We start from the raw sequence: 17,447 nt of genomic DNA on the forward strand, positions 1-17,447 counted from the left end.
CGGGGCGAAGGGGCGGGGCGAAGGGGCGGGGCGAGCCTGCCGCGGCAGACGCGCAGGCGCGGGGCGGGAAGGTCAGCTGACCGCCCCGGGCCGCCGCTGGGCCGCTGCCGGGACGCCGGAGCCCGGGGAGCTCGGGGCCGCGAGGGCATCCGGGGGTCCGAGCCCCCCGATCGATCGCAGCCGCCCGCGCGGAGCCGCGCCCGCCAGCCCGGCCACGCCCGAGCCCCGGGCCCGAGGACCGCGGTTCAAAGCCGGCCCGGGCAGGTAAGGCCGAGACGCCGCTCGGGGGGAGCCGGGCGGGGCGCCGCGGCTCGGGCGGTGGAGCGGAGCGCCGGCCTGGAGCGCAGGCTGGGGGGGGGGGACAGCCCGGCCCTGAGAGCGAACCCCAGGGCGGCACGCGCGTGCGTGTGAGTGTGCGTGTGCGTGACATAGGATATACACGCAACAGGCTCTTTCTATACCTACCCACCCACACACACACACCCCTCCATCCACCCACCCATCCATCCATCCCCCCACCCACCCATTCATCCATCCACCCACCCATCCATCCACCCCCATCCACCCCACCCACCCATCCATCCATCCACCCACCCATCCCATCCACCCACCCATCCACCCATCCACCCACCACCATCCACCCATCCATCCATCCATCCATACATCCTCCACCCATCCACCAACCAATCTACCCATCAATCCACCACCCACCCATCCATCCATCCATCCACCCATCCATCCAACCAATCTACCCATCCATCCATCCATCTATCCATCCATCCAACCAATCTACCCATCCATTCATCCACCCATCCATCCACCCACCATCCACCCATCCACCCACCCTCCATCCACCCACCCACCCATCCATCCACCCATCACCCATCCATCCATCCACCCATCCATCCACCCATCCATCCATCCATCCCCCCATCCATCCAACCAATCTACCCATCCATCCATCCATCCACCCATCCATCCACCCATCCACCCATCCATCCAACCAATCTACCCATCCATCCATCCATCTATCCATCCATCCAACCAATCTATCCATCCATTCATCCACCCATCCATCCACCCATCCACCACCCATCCATCCATCTACCCATCCATCCATCCACCCATCCATCCACCCATCCATCCACACACCCATCCATCCATCCACCCACCCATCCATACACCCATCCATCCATCCATCTATCCATCCATCCACCCATCCATCCATCCATCCATCCACCCATCCATCCATCCACCCATCCATCCATGCATCCACCCATCCATCCACCCACCCATCCATTCACCCATCCATCCATCCATCTATCCATCCATCCATCCATCCACCCATCCATCCATCCATCCACCCATCCATCCACCCACCCATCCATCCACCCATCCATCCATCCACCCATCCATCCACCCACCCATCCATACACCCATTCCATCCATCCACCCATCCATCCATCCATCCACCCATCCATCCACCCATCCATCCACCCACCCATCCATACACCCATCCATCCATCCATCTATCCATCCATCCACCCATCCATCCATCCATCCATCCACCCACCCATCCATACACCCATCCATCCATCCATCTATCCATCCATCCAATCAATCTACCCATCCATTCATCCATCCATCCACCCATCCATCCACCCACCCACCCATCCATCATCCATCCACCCATCCATCCATCTGTCCATCATTCCATCCATCCATCCATCTATCCACCCATCCATCCATGTATCCATCCTTCCATCCATCCATCTATCCACCCATCCATCCATCCATCTATCCATCCATCCACCTATCTTCCTATGACTTCAGAATAGAGAGTGGTGTAATAACTTGTGTGGTGAGGAAAGCCTAGAATCAGGGTCCAGGTTGGAGGCCAGTGATAAACTATTCACTGCTGTTGAGTCCTACTTTCTCCCTTTAGAGTTCATTCTTTCTGGGTAGTGTCCACTTCGGTCAGGCGTGGTTGTTAGTGCATGTCTGTAATCCCAGAAGCCCACGGGAGGCTGAGGTAGGAGGCTTACAAGTTCCAGGCCAGCTTATGCCACACAGAGACCCTGTGACACAATCATTAACACACATGCACACGTCCATTCTGTTTCTCTGTGTGTCTCCTTCCCACATGGAGATCGTTCTAACCCTCTCTCCCCATCTGCCTTCACAACCACACCGTCTTAAGATCTCCAAGATCTCATCTCGGTCCCTGGTCTTCCCCGTCATCCACTTTATTCTCACAGGATGCTTTGTAAGCCTGGTTTCTACCCCACTGTGCAGCTCTTCCTACGAGTTCTCTTTGCTGATCGCTGTCTCTTGCTTGGTACTGAAAACAGGGCCCAGGCACACAAAGTACTTTAGAGGCAGACTTGTTTCTTTAAATGAGGTTTAAGAGAAATAATGTTTTTTTAAAGAAGAAAACCCACTGCCTTTTCATCCCAAAGACAAAAAAAATATACTAGGGTTAAACATTTGGGAAAAGCTAGAATCATTCTGAAGTTACAAACAGAATCTCAAAGTGGTGGGGTGTCTTTTAGAATGGCACAGCAATACTAAAGCACTCTGTGGGTTTGGGTTTGTTTGTTTTTGCCAGTCCTGGGGCTTGAACTCTGGGCCTGGTCACTCCTTTTGCTCAAGGCTAGTGCTCTGCCACCTGAGTCACAGTGCCACTTACAGCTTTTTCTTTGATTAATTGGAGATGAGAGTCTCACAGAGGTTCCTGACCGGGCTGGCTTCGAACCGTGACCCACAGAGATCTCAGCCTCCTGAGTCGCTGGGGCGGCAGGCCTGAGCCCAGGACACCGGCTGTGCGTTCGTAGACCTCTAGCTAACCGTCTGTGGTTGTTGTCGTCCTTCTTAGAGCTACGGAAATCCTGTTGAAAATGAAGAAAACCAGGGAACGAGCCTACAACAAGGAAAGGGACTTCGTGTACAAGTTCCGAGTGGGAAGCGAGTGTCTGGAGCTGAGGGTGCCGCTCACGTTCCCGGTTCAGGAGAACGCCAGCCACCTGCCCAGACGCCTCATGCTGCTGCACGCTCTGCCTTGCTTCATAGAGCGGGGTGAGGACGGCACCCCCCCCCCCCCCCCCCCCGCTTTCCTGATACTCCCAGGCAGGCCAGCTCGCACTGTAATCCCAGCTACTCCGGGGGCTGAGATCTGGGGACTGACGTTCAAAGCCAGCCCCGGACAGAAAAGTCCATGAGACTCTTCATCCTCCATTAACCACCGGGAAGCCAGAAGCGGAACTGTGGCTCAGTGATAGATCGACAGCCTTGTTTGTTTGTTTGTTTTTTGCTAGTCCTGGGGCTTGAACTCAGGGCCTGGGCTTTTGTGCTCATGAACAGCGCTCTGCCGTTTTTGAGGCACAGCTCCACTTCCGGTTTTCTGATGGTTCGTTGGACGTAAAGAGCCCCGTGGACTTTTCCGCCTGGGGCTGGCTTTGAACCGGGATCCTCAGATCTCAGCCTCCTGAGTAGCGGGGATGACAGGCGGGGGCCGCCTTCACGCGGCCTAACCTCTGGAGCTTTCCACGGGGGGGCTCTCGGGTCCGTCTGTCCCCGGGCGCCGGGGCCGCGCTCACCGGGCCGCTTGTCCCTGGCGCAGACCTGGAAGCCGCCCTGCGGCAGTTCATCGAGGAAGAGTCGCTCCGGGACGCCGACGCCGAGGCCGAGGCCTCCCTGGAGGCCGTGACGTCGGGGGACGTGGATCTCCACCAGCTGGCGAGTGCCTGGGCCAAGGCCTACGCCGAGGTGAGCACGCGGGGCAGGGCCTCCTGCTCCAAGGGCGCCCCGCTTCCGGAAAGCCAGAGCCTGGTTAGGGCGTCCTCTTACCTCCATACATAACTGGCCCGTCCACCTGTGCCCCGGGAGCTCCCGGCCGAGGGGGAGACCCGCACAGGGGACACGCACGCGAGAAGAACCCGGTGTGCAACCCCTTAGAGATGCGGCGAGGAAACGAGGCTGCTTTGCTTTTTGTCTGTCGGTCGCGGGGCCTGAACTCGCGGCCCGGGCGCCGCCCCTGAGCTCTTCAGCTCAAGGCTGGCGCTCTGCCACGTGAGCCACAGCGCCACTTCTAGTTTCCTGGCGGTTCATTGGGGATCAGAGTCTCATGGACTTTCCTGCCCCCGGCTGGCTTTGAACCAAGATCCTCAGATCTCGGCCTCTTGAGCAGCTGGGGTGATGGGCGTGAGCCACCGGTGCCCGGCTAATGAGGCTGCTTTTTGCCAGTCCCGGGGCTTGAACTCAGGGCCTGAGCACTGCCCCTGGCTTCCTTCTGCTCAGGCAATCGTGGCTGCCGTGAGCAATGGTGGGGGGCGGGGAGGGCGTTGTCTTTCTGTCCCGGTGGGATCACACAGAAAAGTCCTGTCTTAAACGCCGGTCGTCCGCCGTGTTCACCAGTGAGTGCTGCCCCTCCCCCAGACCACGCTGGAGCACGCCCGGCCCGAGGAGCCCAGCTGGGACGAGGACTTTGCCGACGTGTACCACGACCTCATCCACTCGCCCGCCTCCGAGACCCTCCTCAACCTGGAGCACAACTACTTCGTGAGCATCTCAGAGCTGATCGGGGAGCGGGACGTGGAGCTGAAGAAACTGCGGGAGAGGTACCGCACCTCCGGGGCCCGGCCAGGCCTCCCCTTCCCTCTGTAAGACTCTCCGGTACGCGGAAGTCTCAAGGCGGTCTCTGATTGGCTCGTTGAAGCCCAAGGCGGTCTGTGATTGGCTTGTTGAAGCCCAAGGTGATCCCTGATTGGCTCTTTGAAGTGTGAGGTGGTCTCTGATTGGTTCATTGAAGCCTAAGGTGGTCTCTGATTGGGAAGCCCAAGGTGGTCTCTGATTGGTTCGTTGAAGCCCGAGGTGGTCTCTGATTGGTTCGTTGAAGCGCGAGGTGGTCTCTGATTGGTTTGTTGAAGTGGGAGGTGGTCTCTCATTGGCTTGTGGAAGCCTGAGGTAGTCTCTGATTGGCTTGTGGAAGCCCGAGGCGGTCTCTGATTGGCTTGTTGAAATGTGAGGTGGTCTCTGATTGGCTCATTGAAGCCCAAGGCAATCTCTGGCTTGTTGAAGTGTAAGGTGGTCTCTGATTGGCTTGTGGAAGCCCGAGGTGGTCTCTGATTGGCTTGTGGAAGCCCGAGGTGGTCTCTGATTGGCTTGTGGAAGCCCGAGGTGGTCTCTGATTGGCTCGTGGAAGCCCAAGATGGTCTCTAATTGGCAAATTGGTGTTCCAGACAAGGTGTGGAGATGGAGAGAGTGATGCAAGAACTGGGGAAATCGCTCACAGATCAAGATGTCAATTCACTGGCTGCCCAGCATTTCGAGTCCCAGCAGGTGAGTGACAAGAGCAACTTTAGCATGTGCAGTCACGTTTTCGTGTGTGTGTGTGTGTGTGTGTGTGTGTGTGTATTCACCAGTTGGTACATTGTCACTTTTAGGACTTAGAGAATAAGTGGGCCAATGAATTGAAACAGTCAACAGCCATCCAAAAGCAAGAGTATCAAGAGTGGGTGATAAAGCTTCACCAAGACCTGAAGAACCCCAACAACAGCTCCCTCAGGTACTGCGTTCTCTCCCTCCCTCCCTCCCTCCCTCCCTTCCTCCTTCCCTCCCTCCCTCCATTCCTCCTTTCTTTCTTTCCTTTTTTCTTTCCTCCCTCCCTTCCTCCTTCCCTCTTTCCCTCCCTCCCTCCCTCCCTCCATCCTTCCCTCCCTCCATCCCTCCCTCCATCCCTCCTTCCATCCCTCCTTTTGTTCCTTTCCTTTTTTCTTTCCTCCCTCCCTCCTCCCTCCTTTCTTTTTTCCCTTCCTACCAATCTTTTCTCCCTCCCTCCCTCCCTTTATCCCTTCCTTTCTCCAACTCTGCTTTCTTCCCTCCTCCCCACCCCCCTTTCTTCCCTCCTCCCCCCTCCCTCCCTTCCTTGACCTTCAGCCCCCATTATCACCCTGCTGCTCACTGTACAAACCAGCCGTCCTCGTCCTTTGCCTGGTTAAGGCGCAGTGCAGATCCGAGCTGGTTTTCTGCTCCTTTCAGCGCTTCTGTGGACAGGCCGCGTGTGGATCGCTGGAGGGCCGGGGGTTGGTGACTGCGGCGTTTAAAGTAGAATTCGAACGCGAGTTCTACAAATCTTCTCACCCCATATACTCACACACCTGAACACGCAGCTGTCTTGTATTTCTCTAAGTCGTTTTCTGCTCGGTGCCACTTGTTGAATGCCATATTCCCTAAACAGAAAAAAAAATTGAAACATGCCTGAGTCACAATACAACGATACGCCTAGATGGCAGACCTCTTTCCATAATACGCAAATATGCGCTTTACACATATACCCTATAATCCCACTTGCCCAGGAGACTGAGGTCTGAGGGTCTAAGTGTGCAGCCAGCTCAGGCACACGGATCCAAGAAACTCTTATTTCCAATTAATTAGTAAGAAGCCGGAAGCTGGTGTGGCTCACACCTGCCTGTAATCCTAGTGAGGATTGTGTTTCAAAGCCCAAGCAGTTTCCTGTGAGACTCTTGTCTCTAAAACCGCTCAGAAAAAGTGGAAGTGGCGCTGTGGCTCCAGTGGTAGCACACTACTAGCCTTGAGCACAGAGAGGCTCAGGGACAGAGCCCCAACCCTGAGTTCAAGCCCCAGGACCAGCAGGGGTTGGAAAAAAAAGGAGAGCTAGGGATATGGTCTAGTGGCAAGAGTGTTCACCTCGTATACATGAAGCCCTGGGTTCGATTCCCCAGCACCACATATATAGTAAAGGCCAGAAGTGGCGCTGTGGCTCAAGTGGTAGAGTGCTAGCCTTGAGCAAAAAGAAGCCAGGGACAGTGCTCAGGCCCTGAGTTCAAGACCCAGGACTGGGGGGGGTGGGGAAAGGAGGTTAAAAAGCCAGAAGTTGAACTGTGGGTCAAGTGTTAAAGTGTCAGCCTTGAGCAAAAAAAAAAAAAAAGCCAAGTGAGAACGCAAGATCCCGAGTTCAAGTCCAATGCTACCAGCGCTCTACCACTCGAGCGACAGCGCCACTTCTGGCTTTTTCTGTGTCTATGGTACTGAGGGACTGAACCCAAGGCTTCCTGCATGCTAGGCGAGCGCTCTACCACTGAGCCACCTTCCCAGCCCCAAGGTCGTTTATGGGAAGCCCTGTGTGGTGGTCGGTAGCAGCGGCTCACGGATAGCGCTCACCGACCGAGCAGGTGCGTGAACAGCAGGAGGGTTCACTACAGCTTCCTGCCACCCCGGCTCAGGCGTGCGTTGAAGCTCAGCTCCGCCCCATCCCTCACGGGAAAATCCTGACCCGTGTGCAGGGAAATCACACGGATGATTTTCATTGATTCCAGCGAGGAAATTAAAGTTCAGCCGAGTCAGTTCGGCGAATCCGTGGAAGCGGTGGGAAGGATGTACGAGGAGCAGAGGAAGCTGGAAGAAAGCTTCACCATTCACCTGGGTAAGGGGGCGGGGCTCCCCAAGTCATCGTTCCTTGCAACTTCTTCTTTCAAGTAAAAAGATGGATTTATTGGTGAGGTAAAGAGTATACTGACCCGGCCCGGGTCCAGGCCCAGGCTCGGGAGCTGGGACGGCGCCCGCATGTTGCAACTTCCAAATCCTGTGTTATTAACACCGTAAGAGAAGAAAATACCCTTAGCATGTGGGTAGAGCGGCTATGCTCTATTTAATTTTACTTGTGTGTGTGGTTGTGTTGTGTGGATGTGTGCCAATACTGGGGCTTGAACTGACAGCCTCACGCTCTCATCTAGCTTTTTCCACTCTAGGCTGGCGCTCTACCACTTGAGCCACGCCTCCATTCCCATCTCTCTCTCTCTCTCTCTCTCTCTCTCTCTCTCTCTCTCTCTCTCTCTCTCTCTCTCTCTCTCTTTCTCCTGGTTCATTGGAGATGAGAGTCTCATGGACTTTCCTCCCTGCCTGGCTTCGAACCACAACCCTCAGACCTCAGCCTCCTGTGTAACTCGGATGATGGGCGAGAGCCATGAGTCCCCACCTGTTCTGATTGATTGATTGATTGTTGGCTGTGGGGCTTCCACTCCGGGTCCGGGCGCCGTCCCTGAGCCCCTTTTTTTTGCTCACGGCTGGCGCTCGACCACTTTGAGCCCCAGCTCCCTTCCCAATTTCCTGGTGAGCTAAGAGTCCCCCGGACTTCCCCGCCCCGGGCCGGCTTTGAACCGCGACCCTCAGCTCTCAGCCTCCCCGAGTGGCCGGGGCTGACGGGGCGTCTTCCCGGCCCCCCCCCACACTTCCCCTCCACCCCCGCAGGAGCCCAGCTAAAAACCATGCACAACCTGCGGCTGCTGCGGGCAGACGCGCTGGACTTCTGCAAGCACAAGAGGAGCCACCGCAGCGGCGTGAAGCTGCACCGGCTGCAGACGGCCCTGTCGCTCTACTCCACCGCGCTCTGCGGCCTGGTGCTGCTGGTGGACAACCGCATCAACTCCTACAGCGGGATCAAGAGGGGTGAGCCGGGGCGCAGGCCGGGGGGCGCCCCGCGGGAGCCGCGGCCCGTGCATTTCCAGGCTTCCCGTTCACCCGGGGCAGAGCGGCCCCCAGGGCTCATCAAGCCGGCCTAGAAACGGAGCCCGCCCCGGGGATTTCAATGCACTGCCCTCCCTCTCGGTCTCCGTGTCTCCCCCTTCTTCCTCTCTCCCTCCCTCTCTCCCTCTCCCTCCCTCTCTTGCTCTCAGCTGCTGTCTCTCTCTCTCTGCGTCTCTCCTGTCTCCACGCTTTCTCCTCTTCTGTCTCCGTTGCTCTGTCTCTGTGTCTCTCCTCCTTCCCTGTCTCCCCTCCCTGGTCCCCTCCTCTCTCTTCCTCCCTCTCCTCTTCCCCCTCCCTCATCCTCTCATCTCCCCCCCTCCTCCCCCTCCTCCTCCTCCCCCTCCTCGCTGGTGGGAGGAGTCTCAAGTCCTCCCCTCCCCATTAGCACACCTCACTATTTGTAGTGCACCTGTGTGGGGGAGGAGGGAGACGCCTCCCCTCTGTGGAGATCCCCGAGTTTCAGGGGGGTCCTGGGGATGACACTCAAAGCCGCCCTTAGACAACGCCGACTTGGAATCGCAGCCCGATTTCTCACCTTCCCCCCCCCCCCCATTCCAGAGCAGCTATTGGGAATCACCCTCGAAAGCTCTCCCTTTCCATCCCCACCCCCACCCCCAGCCGTGCCGTGTATCTGCAAGCCCCAGATGCCCGCCTCACGCCTGGTCCGTGCGTGTGTGTGTGCGTGTGTGTGTGCGTGTGCGTGTGCGCGTGTGCGTGCTCATGGCCGTTCTGCCCTCTAGATTTCGCCACCGTCTGCCAGGAGTGCACCGACTTCCACTTCCCACGCATCGAGGAGCAGCTGGAGGTCGTCCAGCAGGTGGCGCTCTACGCGAGGACCCAGCGCTGCAGCAAGGCCCGGGAGCCTCGGGGTCCGTCCCTCCCCTCCCCGTCCCGTCCCCGGGGGGGGGGGGGGGCAGCACAGACCCAGGACGTCGACTCCAGAGCCGGAGTCGAAGCACACAAGCAGCCAAGCGGGCTTCCCATGCGAGTTCCGTGTCTTCTCAAATGCGCCCCATTCTTAGCTCCGGGGGGGGGGGGGTGTTGCACTCAGAGCAGAAAGGGGAACCCCCCCACCCCCCACCCCCAACGCGGAGCGGACGCCCTTAATCCCAGGTCTCCAAGGAGGCCGAGATCTGAGGATCACAGATTCAGAGCCAGCCCATGAAACTCGTCCCCCGGAGGCGCGAGTGACAGAAACCCAGTGACACCACCGCGCCTGTGTATTTGTTTTGTTTTCTTTGCCAGTCCTGGGCCTTGAACTCGGGGCCTGAGCACCATCCCTGGCTTCTTTTGCTCAAGGCTAGCACTCTGCCACGTGAGCCACAGCGCCCCTTCTGGCCGTTTTCTATATATGTGGTGCTGGGGAATCGAACCCAGGGCTTCATGTATATTGCTGGAATTCCCCCCCCGCCAAGTACCTGGAGTATATTTGACAGAGATGGGGTCCACCAGATTGGGGTGTGTGGGGGGGGCATGTGTGATTGTAGCTACTCCAGAGGAGGGAGTCCCCATTCATCCCGGGCACCCAGGGCTCTGCACCAGGGGGAGAATCGTCCCCTAGAGGCCGTGTCACGGAGAAGCTCAGCGCCGGGGCACAGGCGTGTGGGCTCCTGGGAAAACGTGGGGGGGGGGCGGCGTGGGAGTTCACGACCCCACCCACCTAAACCTCTGTTTCCTCCTAGAGAACAGGGAAGATCCGGCTGGGGTAGAACTGAGGGGTAGAGCAGGTGCTTCGTGATGGCAAGGCCTTGAATTCAGCCCTCAACAGAACCCTACCGTACAAATAAAAAAAAAAAAGTGGGGGGCTGGGAATGTGGCCTAGCAGTAGAGTGCTTGCCTAGCACACGTGAAACGTTGGGTTTGATTCCTCTGCGCCACATATATAGAAAACGGCCAGAAGTGGCGCTGTGGCTCAAGTGGCAGAGTGCTAGCCTTGAGCAAAAAGAAGCCAGGGACAGTGCTCAGGCCCTGAGTTCAAGGCCCACAGTTCTCACACACACACACAAAAGCACGTAGTGTGTCTAATACCTTGTTACCTTCTTTCTTGGGGCACTGCCTTCGCACAGATTCTGGAAACCAAAACGGAGGAAGTGAAGATAAATGTAAGAACGCGGAGAGGAACTACTTAAATATCCTGCCCGGTGAGTATTCCCTTCACCCTAAGTTACAGTTGCCTTCCGGCTGCGCGCGTTACTGACACGGAGACTTGACTGTGTCCGTCTATAAAACACGTTTTCCCGGATCTGTGTCTAGGTGACCCCTTAATCCCTAGCCCTCCGGGGTTTCCACGAGTAATCAAGTTACTCAAGCAGACGCAAGGGTTGTACAGCCAGCTTGCCTGCTCTCCCAAATATCCTCTCGCGTGCTGTTTCGTAGCTTTTAAAGACATCAACCGAGGCATCGTTTTCAGTCTGAAATACAAGCGATGGTGCATGGAGATGGGCCCTTGGGTTGAGAATCTCCATGGCCTCTCATCTTCTATGTGTGTGTGTGTGTCTGTGTGTTGGTACCAGGGCACACCAGTTCCGGCCTCCCCTTCTTTTATTCCCTTGTCACTCCTGGAGGTGCCGCGTGGAGCTCATTTGTGGGTAGTCAGTTCGCGTCCGGCCGCGACTTCCCGTTTGGTGGGAGAGGGAAACCGTCTCCTCTTCTCCATCTCCAGTTACCTCCCGTGCGAGACGCATTGTATTCCTCTGCCTGGATCCGCAATTTCCATCGTCTCCATCTTGTGGCTTTTCCTAAAATATGTCCGCCGTTCCTCTTGTGGGGGACGCGCTCCTCGTTCCCGTTGGGTCGTTTTCTTTTCTTTTTTCTTCTCCGCCTAACGCGTTATCGCGGCGTTTGTTTCCTTCCTGACTCTTCCTTGTTTTTTTTTTCCTTCAGAAGGGGCCTAGGACTTGGTAGCATAACTGTGGCTAAATCAGGGACGCCTGTCGTGAAGTCTGAATTAGAGAACAGAGCAACAGTGCAGTGCCTGTCAGCCAGACAATCCAGGCAGCCTCTGAGCTTCTGCCCAGCCAGAGGGCACGCACACACGCGCGCACACACACACACACACACACACGCACACACGTCCCCAGGAGATCAAGCAAGGTGTCAGGCGCAGGCCCGTGTAACGGTGAAGACAGCCCGCGGCAGTCCGTGTGCTTTTAAATAAGTAGAAGCTTCGCTCCCCGTGAAGCCGGGTATCCGCAGCTCAGATCACCCGATGCTCACCGTCGCCTCGTTAAAAACAGACAGACAGACAGACCGACCGACCGGCGGGCGGTGTTTTCCAGGATCCACACAGCAGGTCACAGGCGATCGAGGAGTTAAAATGTCTCCCCTGTCCCCCCTGGCATGGAGCCGCCTCCTCCTGTCTGTCCCTCCTCCCACGGCCGGGCCGGGCTGCTCCACTGCCATCTCCTCCTCGTCCGTGTCCCTCTGTGTCTCCGTCGCCGTCCTGTCCTGGTTTTTGCTCCAGGCCTAGCCGTGGCTCATTGTGGGGGGCGGGGGGGGGGGGCGCCCGGGGCATGCTGGGAGACGCAGGCGTTGGCAGGGGAGGGCTTGGGGACGGAGCCGTCGAGGCGCGTCCCGGGATCCGTCCTCCACCCACGGGAGGGAGCGGAACTGGGCGGCCGGGGGCTGACTGCGGGGTTCGAGCAGGCCGAGCTGTTCCTAGCAGGACCGAGAGCTACCCGCGAGGCCAAAGCAGTGTGTGTGTGTGTGTGTGTCTGTCTGTCTGTCTGTGTGTCTCCTGGGGCTTGAACTAAACGAGCCCCGGAGCCATCCTCGAGCTCATAACCAGTAGCCCCCCCACACTTTCACCCCCTGCCTTTGTGGGGGAAGGGCGCAGGGTCCACTGGGAAAAAGAGTCCCGCAGACCCCGCCCCCCAGGCCGGCCTCGAACCGCCGTCCCCCCGCGCGAGGACGGGGGGGGGGGGGGGGGAGGAAGCGAGCGCCAGCCCCCTGCCCCTCTGTGCCCGCGCAGGCGAGTTCTACATCACGCGGCACTCGAACCTCTCGGAGACCCACGTGGCCTTCCACCTGTGCGTGGACGACAACGTCAAGTCGGGGAACATCACGGCGCGGGACCCCCGCCATCATGGGGCCTGCGCAACATCCTCAAGGTGTGCTGCACGCACGACGTGACCACCATCAGCCTGCCCCTGCTGCTCGTGCACGACATGGCCGAGGTGAGCGGGCGGGCGGCACGCGGCGCTGTCCTGGGGGGGGGGGGGGGGGGAGTGGGAACTCAGAGCCAGTGTCCCCTCCCCCTCCTCCCCCCTCCCCGTCTTCCTCCCCTCCCCCCCTCTTCCTCCTCCCCTCCCCCCTCTTCCTCCCCTCCCCCCTCCTCCTCCTCCCCTTCCCCCTTCCTCCTCCCCCCTCCTCCTCCTCCCCTTCCCCCTTCCTCCTCCTCCTCCCCTTCCCCCCCCTTCCTCCTCCTCCTCCTCCTCCCCTTTCCCCTTCCTCCTCCTTCCCCCTCCCCCCTCCTCCTCCCCTTCCCCCTTCCTCCTCCTCCTCCTCCCCTTCCCCCCTTCCTCCTCCTCCTCCCCTTCCACCCTTCCTCCTCCTCCCCTCCTCCTCCTCCCCTTCCCCCCCTTCCTCCTCCTCCTCCCCCCCCATCTATGCAGGGCTTAGGTTGGGGGGCGGGTGGGGTCCAGGCCGCAGGTCGGCCCCCGCAGGGTTGGAGCGCTCCGGGATGTGCCGCGAGCCTCCCGCCCGGCCCGTCCCATCCGTCCCCTCGCTCCTCTGACGTGTCTGGCTGTGGGAAGTGTCTTTTCATGGGGGGTGGGGGTCCCGCCTGCCATCCCCGCCCACTGGGGAGGCTGAGATGTGGAGATGGTGGTGGTTCAAAGCCAGCCCGGGCAGGGAAGTGTGAGGGTCTTCCCTCCCGCGAAGCAGCCACGGGAGCTGCACGCGCAGGGGTGGCTCGAGCAGCAGAGCAGCAGCCTCGAGTGAAAGCCACAGCGCCCAGGCCCCGAGTTCAAGTCCTGGAACCATCAGACACACACACACACGCGCACGCACGCACGCACACACCAGTTTCCTCAAAGACAGAATGGTTTCCAGCCACTTCCTCTCCAACCAGGTCTCGCCCGCCCCCCTCACGGCCGTGTGGGTGAGGCGAGCGCTTGTGTGTGGTTTGGAATCGCGTCCGTCCTGAGCCTTGAACTCGGGCCTTTGCGTTCTCCAGGTCTCTCTCCCTCCAGGCTGGTACCCGACCACCCCAGCCGCCGCTCCGCTTCCTTGGGGGGTGCGGGTGGGATTCCGGCAGCCCCTCGTGGTCGCCGGGAGCCTGGCTGGCCCTCGGTGTGGACCTCCCTGCTTGGGGCGGGACTTCCTGCCACAAGGGGGCTGTCTGACACCTCCCTGCTTGGGGGGGCGGGACTTCCTGCCACGAGGGGGCTGTCTGACACCTCCCTGCTTGGGGGGGCGGGACTTCCTGCCACGAGGGGGCTGTCTGACACCTCCCTGCTTGGGGGGGCGGGACTTCCTGCCACGAGGAGGCTGTCTGACACCTCCCTGCTTGTGGGGGGGATGGGACTTCCTGCCACAAGGGGGCTGTCTGAACCCTCCCTGCTTGGGGGGGGCGGGACTTCCTGCCACGAGGGGGCTGTCTGACACCTCCCTGCTTGGGGGGGCAGGACTTCCTGCCACAAGGGGACTGTCTGAACCCTCCCTGCTTGGGGGGGCGGGACTTCCTGCCACGAGGAGGCTGTCTGACACCTCCCTGCTTGTGGGGGGGATGGGACTTCCTGCCACGAGGGGGCTGTCTGACACCTCCCTGCTTGGGGGGGCGGGACTTCCTGCCACGAGGGGGCTGTCTGACACCTCCCTGCTTGGGGGGGCGGGACTTCCTGCCACGAGGGGGCTGTCTGACACCTCCCTGCTTGGGGGGGCGGGACTTCCTGCCACGAGGGGGCTGTCTGACACCTCCCTGCTTGGGGGGGGCGGGACTTCCTGCCACGAGGGGGCTGTCTGACACCTCCCTGCTTGGGGGGGCGGGACTTCCTGCCACGAGGGGGCTGTCTGACACCTCCCTGCTTGGGGGGGCGGGACTTCCTGCCACAAGGGGGCTGTCTGACACCTCCCTGCTTGGGGGGGCGGGACTTCCTGCCACAAGGGGGCTGTCTGAACCCTCCCTGCTTGGGGGGGGCGGGACTTCCTGCCACAAGGGGGCTGTCTGAACCCTCCCTGGCAGCTGGAGCCTGGGTTGGTTAACCCAGTTGATAAAAATGGCTCCCCTGTAGGTGGCCAGCAACCTCAAAGCCCGGCGTTTCCCCAGAGTCACTCGGTTCAGATGTCCGCGGCGGGCGTCCGATAGGCCCCGCGGAGCGCCACAGCAGGGCCCCCGGGCTTAGATCGGGCCGCCCAGCTGCAGCACATTAAGTCGGCTTCGGAAGTGTGCAATTTAAACGGGCTCGAGCGCACCGAGCCGGGGTCCCCCCGGGCGGCCTCCCAGCCCAGGTCAGGAAGCTTCTCCAGCTCGGCCGGCACCCGGAGGCCGAGGGGGCCCCGCATCCAGAAACACACGCCAAGGGCCGCCCCGCTCACACGCGGGACCCCGCCAGAGCCCCCGCCTGCTCCCCAGGCTCTGGCGGTTTCTGGCGCCTAGAGATCCGAGCTTCACAGTGGTTACCGAGGAAGGTTTTCTTTCTCCCCCCTTAACTTCTTCCGGATCGTTACGAGCGGAGCCTGTATCTTGTTACGAGAGGGCCTGGCGGTGGAGCGCTCGCCTGGCGCGCGCGAAGCCCCCGGGTTCGAGTCCTCGGTACCACAGACACGCAGAAAGCCACAAGCGGCGCTGTGGTTCCGGAGGGACAGCGCCCGGGCCCCGAGCTCCAGCCCCGGGACCGGGCCGGAAGCCGCGGTGGAAGGGGCGGTTCGCGCGGAAGCCGGCTTGGGGCCCGGGGGGGGCTGCAGCCCGGTCCCCTCGTGGTCTGCCGTCGGAGCGCGGCCCGTGTGTTCGCGTGGGTCGTGTCGGCCGCTGGGGAGGTCCCGATGCTCCTCCTGGGAGCGCACGCGGGGCCCAGGGTGCAGGGCGCTGTCTTTGGGTTGATGAGGCCGAGGGCGGCTTCCGCCTCCCTGTGGCCTGTTCGCTCTGTGTGCGTGTGTGCGTGTGTGGTCCCCCATCAGGGCTCGAACTCGGGGCCCCGATGCCGTGCCCGAGCTCGCTCACTCAAGGCCAAGGCGCCACCGCCTGGAGCCGCAGCGCCGCTTCCGGCTCTTGAGCGGTCCCCGGCGGCCTCTCGCGGGGGCCCTTCCGGCCCGGGCCGGCGTTGAACCCCGAGCCTCCCCCCTCGGCCTCCTGGGTGTCAGCTGGGAGTCGAGGCTGCCGGCTCCCCGGCCGGTCTTCCCTTCCCTTTAACCTGAAAAAAAAACTGGGGCGGGGGCGCGCGTGTGCGCATGCGCGCGTGCGGGCCGCCTCCCGCCGTGCACCGCGCGCGGCCCCGCCCTCACGCCGCCGCCGCCGCCGCGCGGCCCCCCGTGTCCGCAGGAGATGACCATCCCGTGGTGCCTGCGGAGGGCCGAGCTGGTGTTCAAGTGCGTCAAGGGTGAGTGGGGGCCGGGGGGCCGGGGTCCCAGCTCCCCCCCCCCCCCCCCGCAGTCTGCGCGTGGAATCGGAATCGCGGGGCGGGCGGGGGTGGGGAGCGGGGGGCGTCCGAGGCCCCGCGCACGCGCCGTGACGGGACCGCGCATCTGCGCGTGTACCGCGCGCGCGCGCGCATGCGCCTCGGCCTCAGGTTTCATGATGGAGATGGTTTCCTGGGACGGAGGGATCTCCAGAACAGTCCAGTTCCTGGTGCCGCAGGTGAGTTCCCCGAGGGGAGCGGCACTCGGGGTGCCGGGGGGGGGGGGCCCCCCGGAGGGGAGAGTCCCCCGGGGACGGTCCCGCCCCGGGCCGGCCTCGACCCGCCGTCCCTCCCGCCTCAGCCTCCCGAGCCGCCCGCGCCCCGCGCCCCGCAGCGTTGTGTTCGTCGTCGGCAACGGTCTGGCGCGCACCCCGCTCACTACGGTTTTCTGGGGGGCGGGGGTCCCCTTTCTCCCCCGCAGAGCATCTCCGAGGAGATGTTTTACCAGCTGAGCGGCATGCTCCCCCAGATCTTCCGCGTCTCCTCGACCCTCACGCTGACATCCAAGCACTGAGTCCCCCCCCCCCCCGCCCCCGGGGACCCCAGCTGTTCCAGAACCTTCCCCACGGGCGGAGCCTGCCACCCGCCCCGCCTGGGCGAGGCCGGATCCCAGCGCCCCGGGGGGCCGCCTTGACCCCTCGGCCCCCCTCCATTTGTCCTGTCGGCGGGGGGGGGGGGGGGGTCGCCCCGGCGCTGTCCTGGACAATAGACGTCAAGGGGTTCAAGCTTTCCCGTGTGTCGTTGTGCCCCAGGCCTCCGCCCTCTTCCCCCCCCCACCCCCAAAAGCGTCGCCCCCGCTCTGTGAATCACCGTCCACAGGCCGGGAAAACCGCGTCCCTCGTGCCTGGCCCGCTATCAACCGGGGCTGCGCTGGCGCCAGGCGGTGATCTTCACGTTCAAGTCTTTGTCCTCTTTCCTGCAGTCAGTGGGTTGTTGGGGGGGTGGGGGGGTGGCGGGTGCACCCAGGTTTCTGGGTAGAGGAGCAAAGTGTCATTCAAGAAAGCCTCGTGGGTGCTACCTACCTAAGTCTCTCTGTGAGCCTGAGGCATCGACGGCCACTGTCCCCCGAAGGCCGGTCCACCCAGTTATCTGACCTCCAGGGGCAAGGTGAATTAAGTATCCATACCGGACCAACCAGACAGGCCTGCAAATAAGTCTTCGATGGTGATGATGATGGTGTGTGTGTGTGTGTGTGTGCGCGCGCGCGCTGGTCCAGGGGCTTGAACTCGAGGCCTGGGCACCGTCCCCGAGCTTTTTCACTCATGGCTAGCGCTCTGCCACTCCAGCCGC

At 61.1% G+C, this 17,447-nt stretch overlaps 1 protein-coding gene across 1 annotated transcript; it reads left to right on the plus strand.

Annotated features, from left to right (window-relative positions):
- Positions 1-102: 102 nt before the first annotated feature.
- C27H12orf4 (chromosome 27 C12orf4 homolog) lies at positions 103-16,939 on the plus strand. Its single transcript, XM_048335223.1, is given in 15 exon segments — positions 103-264; positions 2,876-3,075; positions 3,620-3,765; positions 4,435-4,616; positions 5,238-5,337; positions 5,442-5,563; positions 7,335-7,441; positions 8,266-8,463; positions 9,282-9,410; positions 10,608-10,682; positions 12,512-12,615; positions 12,618-12,716; positions 16,022-16,079; positions 16,269-16,336; positions 16,579-16,939. Coding segments are annotated over 14 exon segments (1,659 nt in total). The 5' UTR covers positions 103-264; positions 2,876-2,897; the 3' UTR covers positions 16,672-16,939.
- Positions 16,940-17,447: the final 508 nt, after the last annotated feature.

Source organism: Perognathus longimembris, chromosome 27 (genome assembly GCF_023159225.1).
Source record: "Perognathus longimembris pacificus isolate PPM17 chromosome 27, ASM2315922v1, whole genome shotgun sequence".
NCBI classification, from domain to species: domain Eukaryota; kingdom Metazoa; phylum Chordata; class Mammalia; order Rodentia; family Heteromyidae; genus Perognathus; species Perognathus longimembris.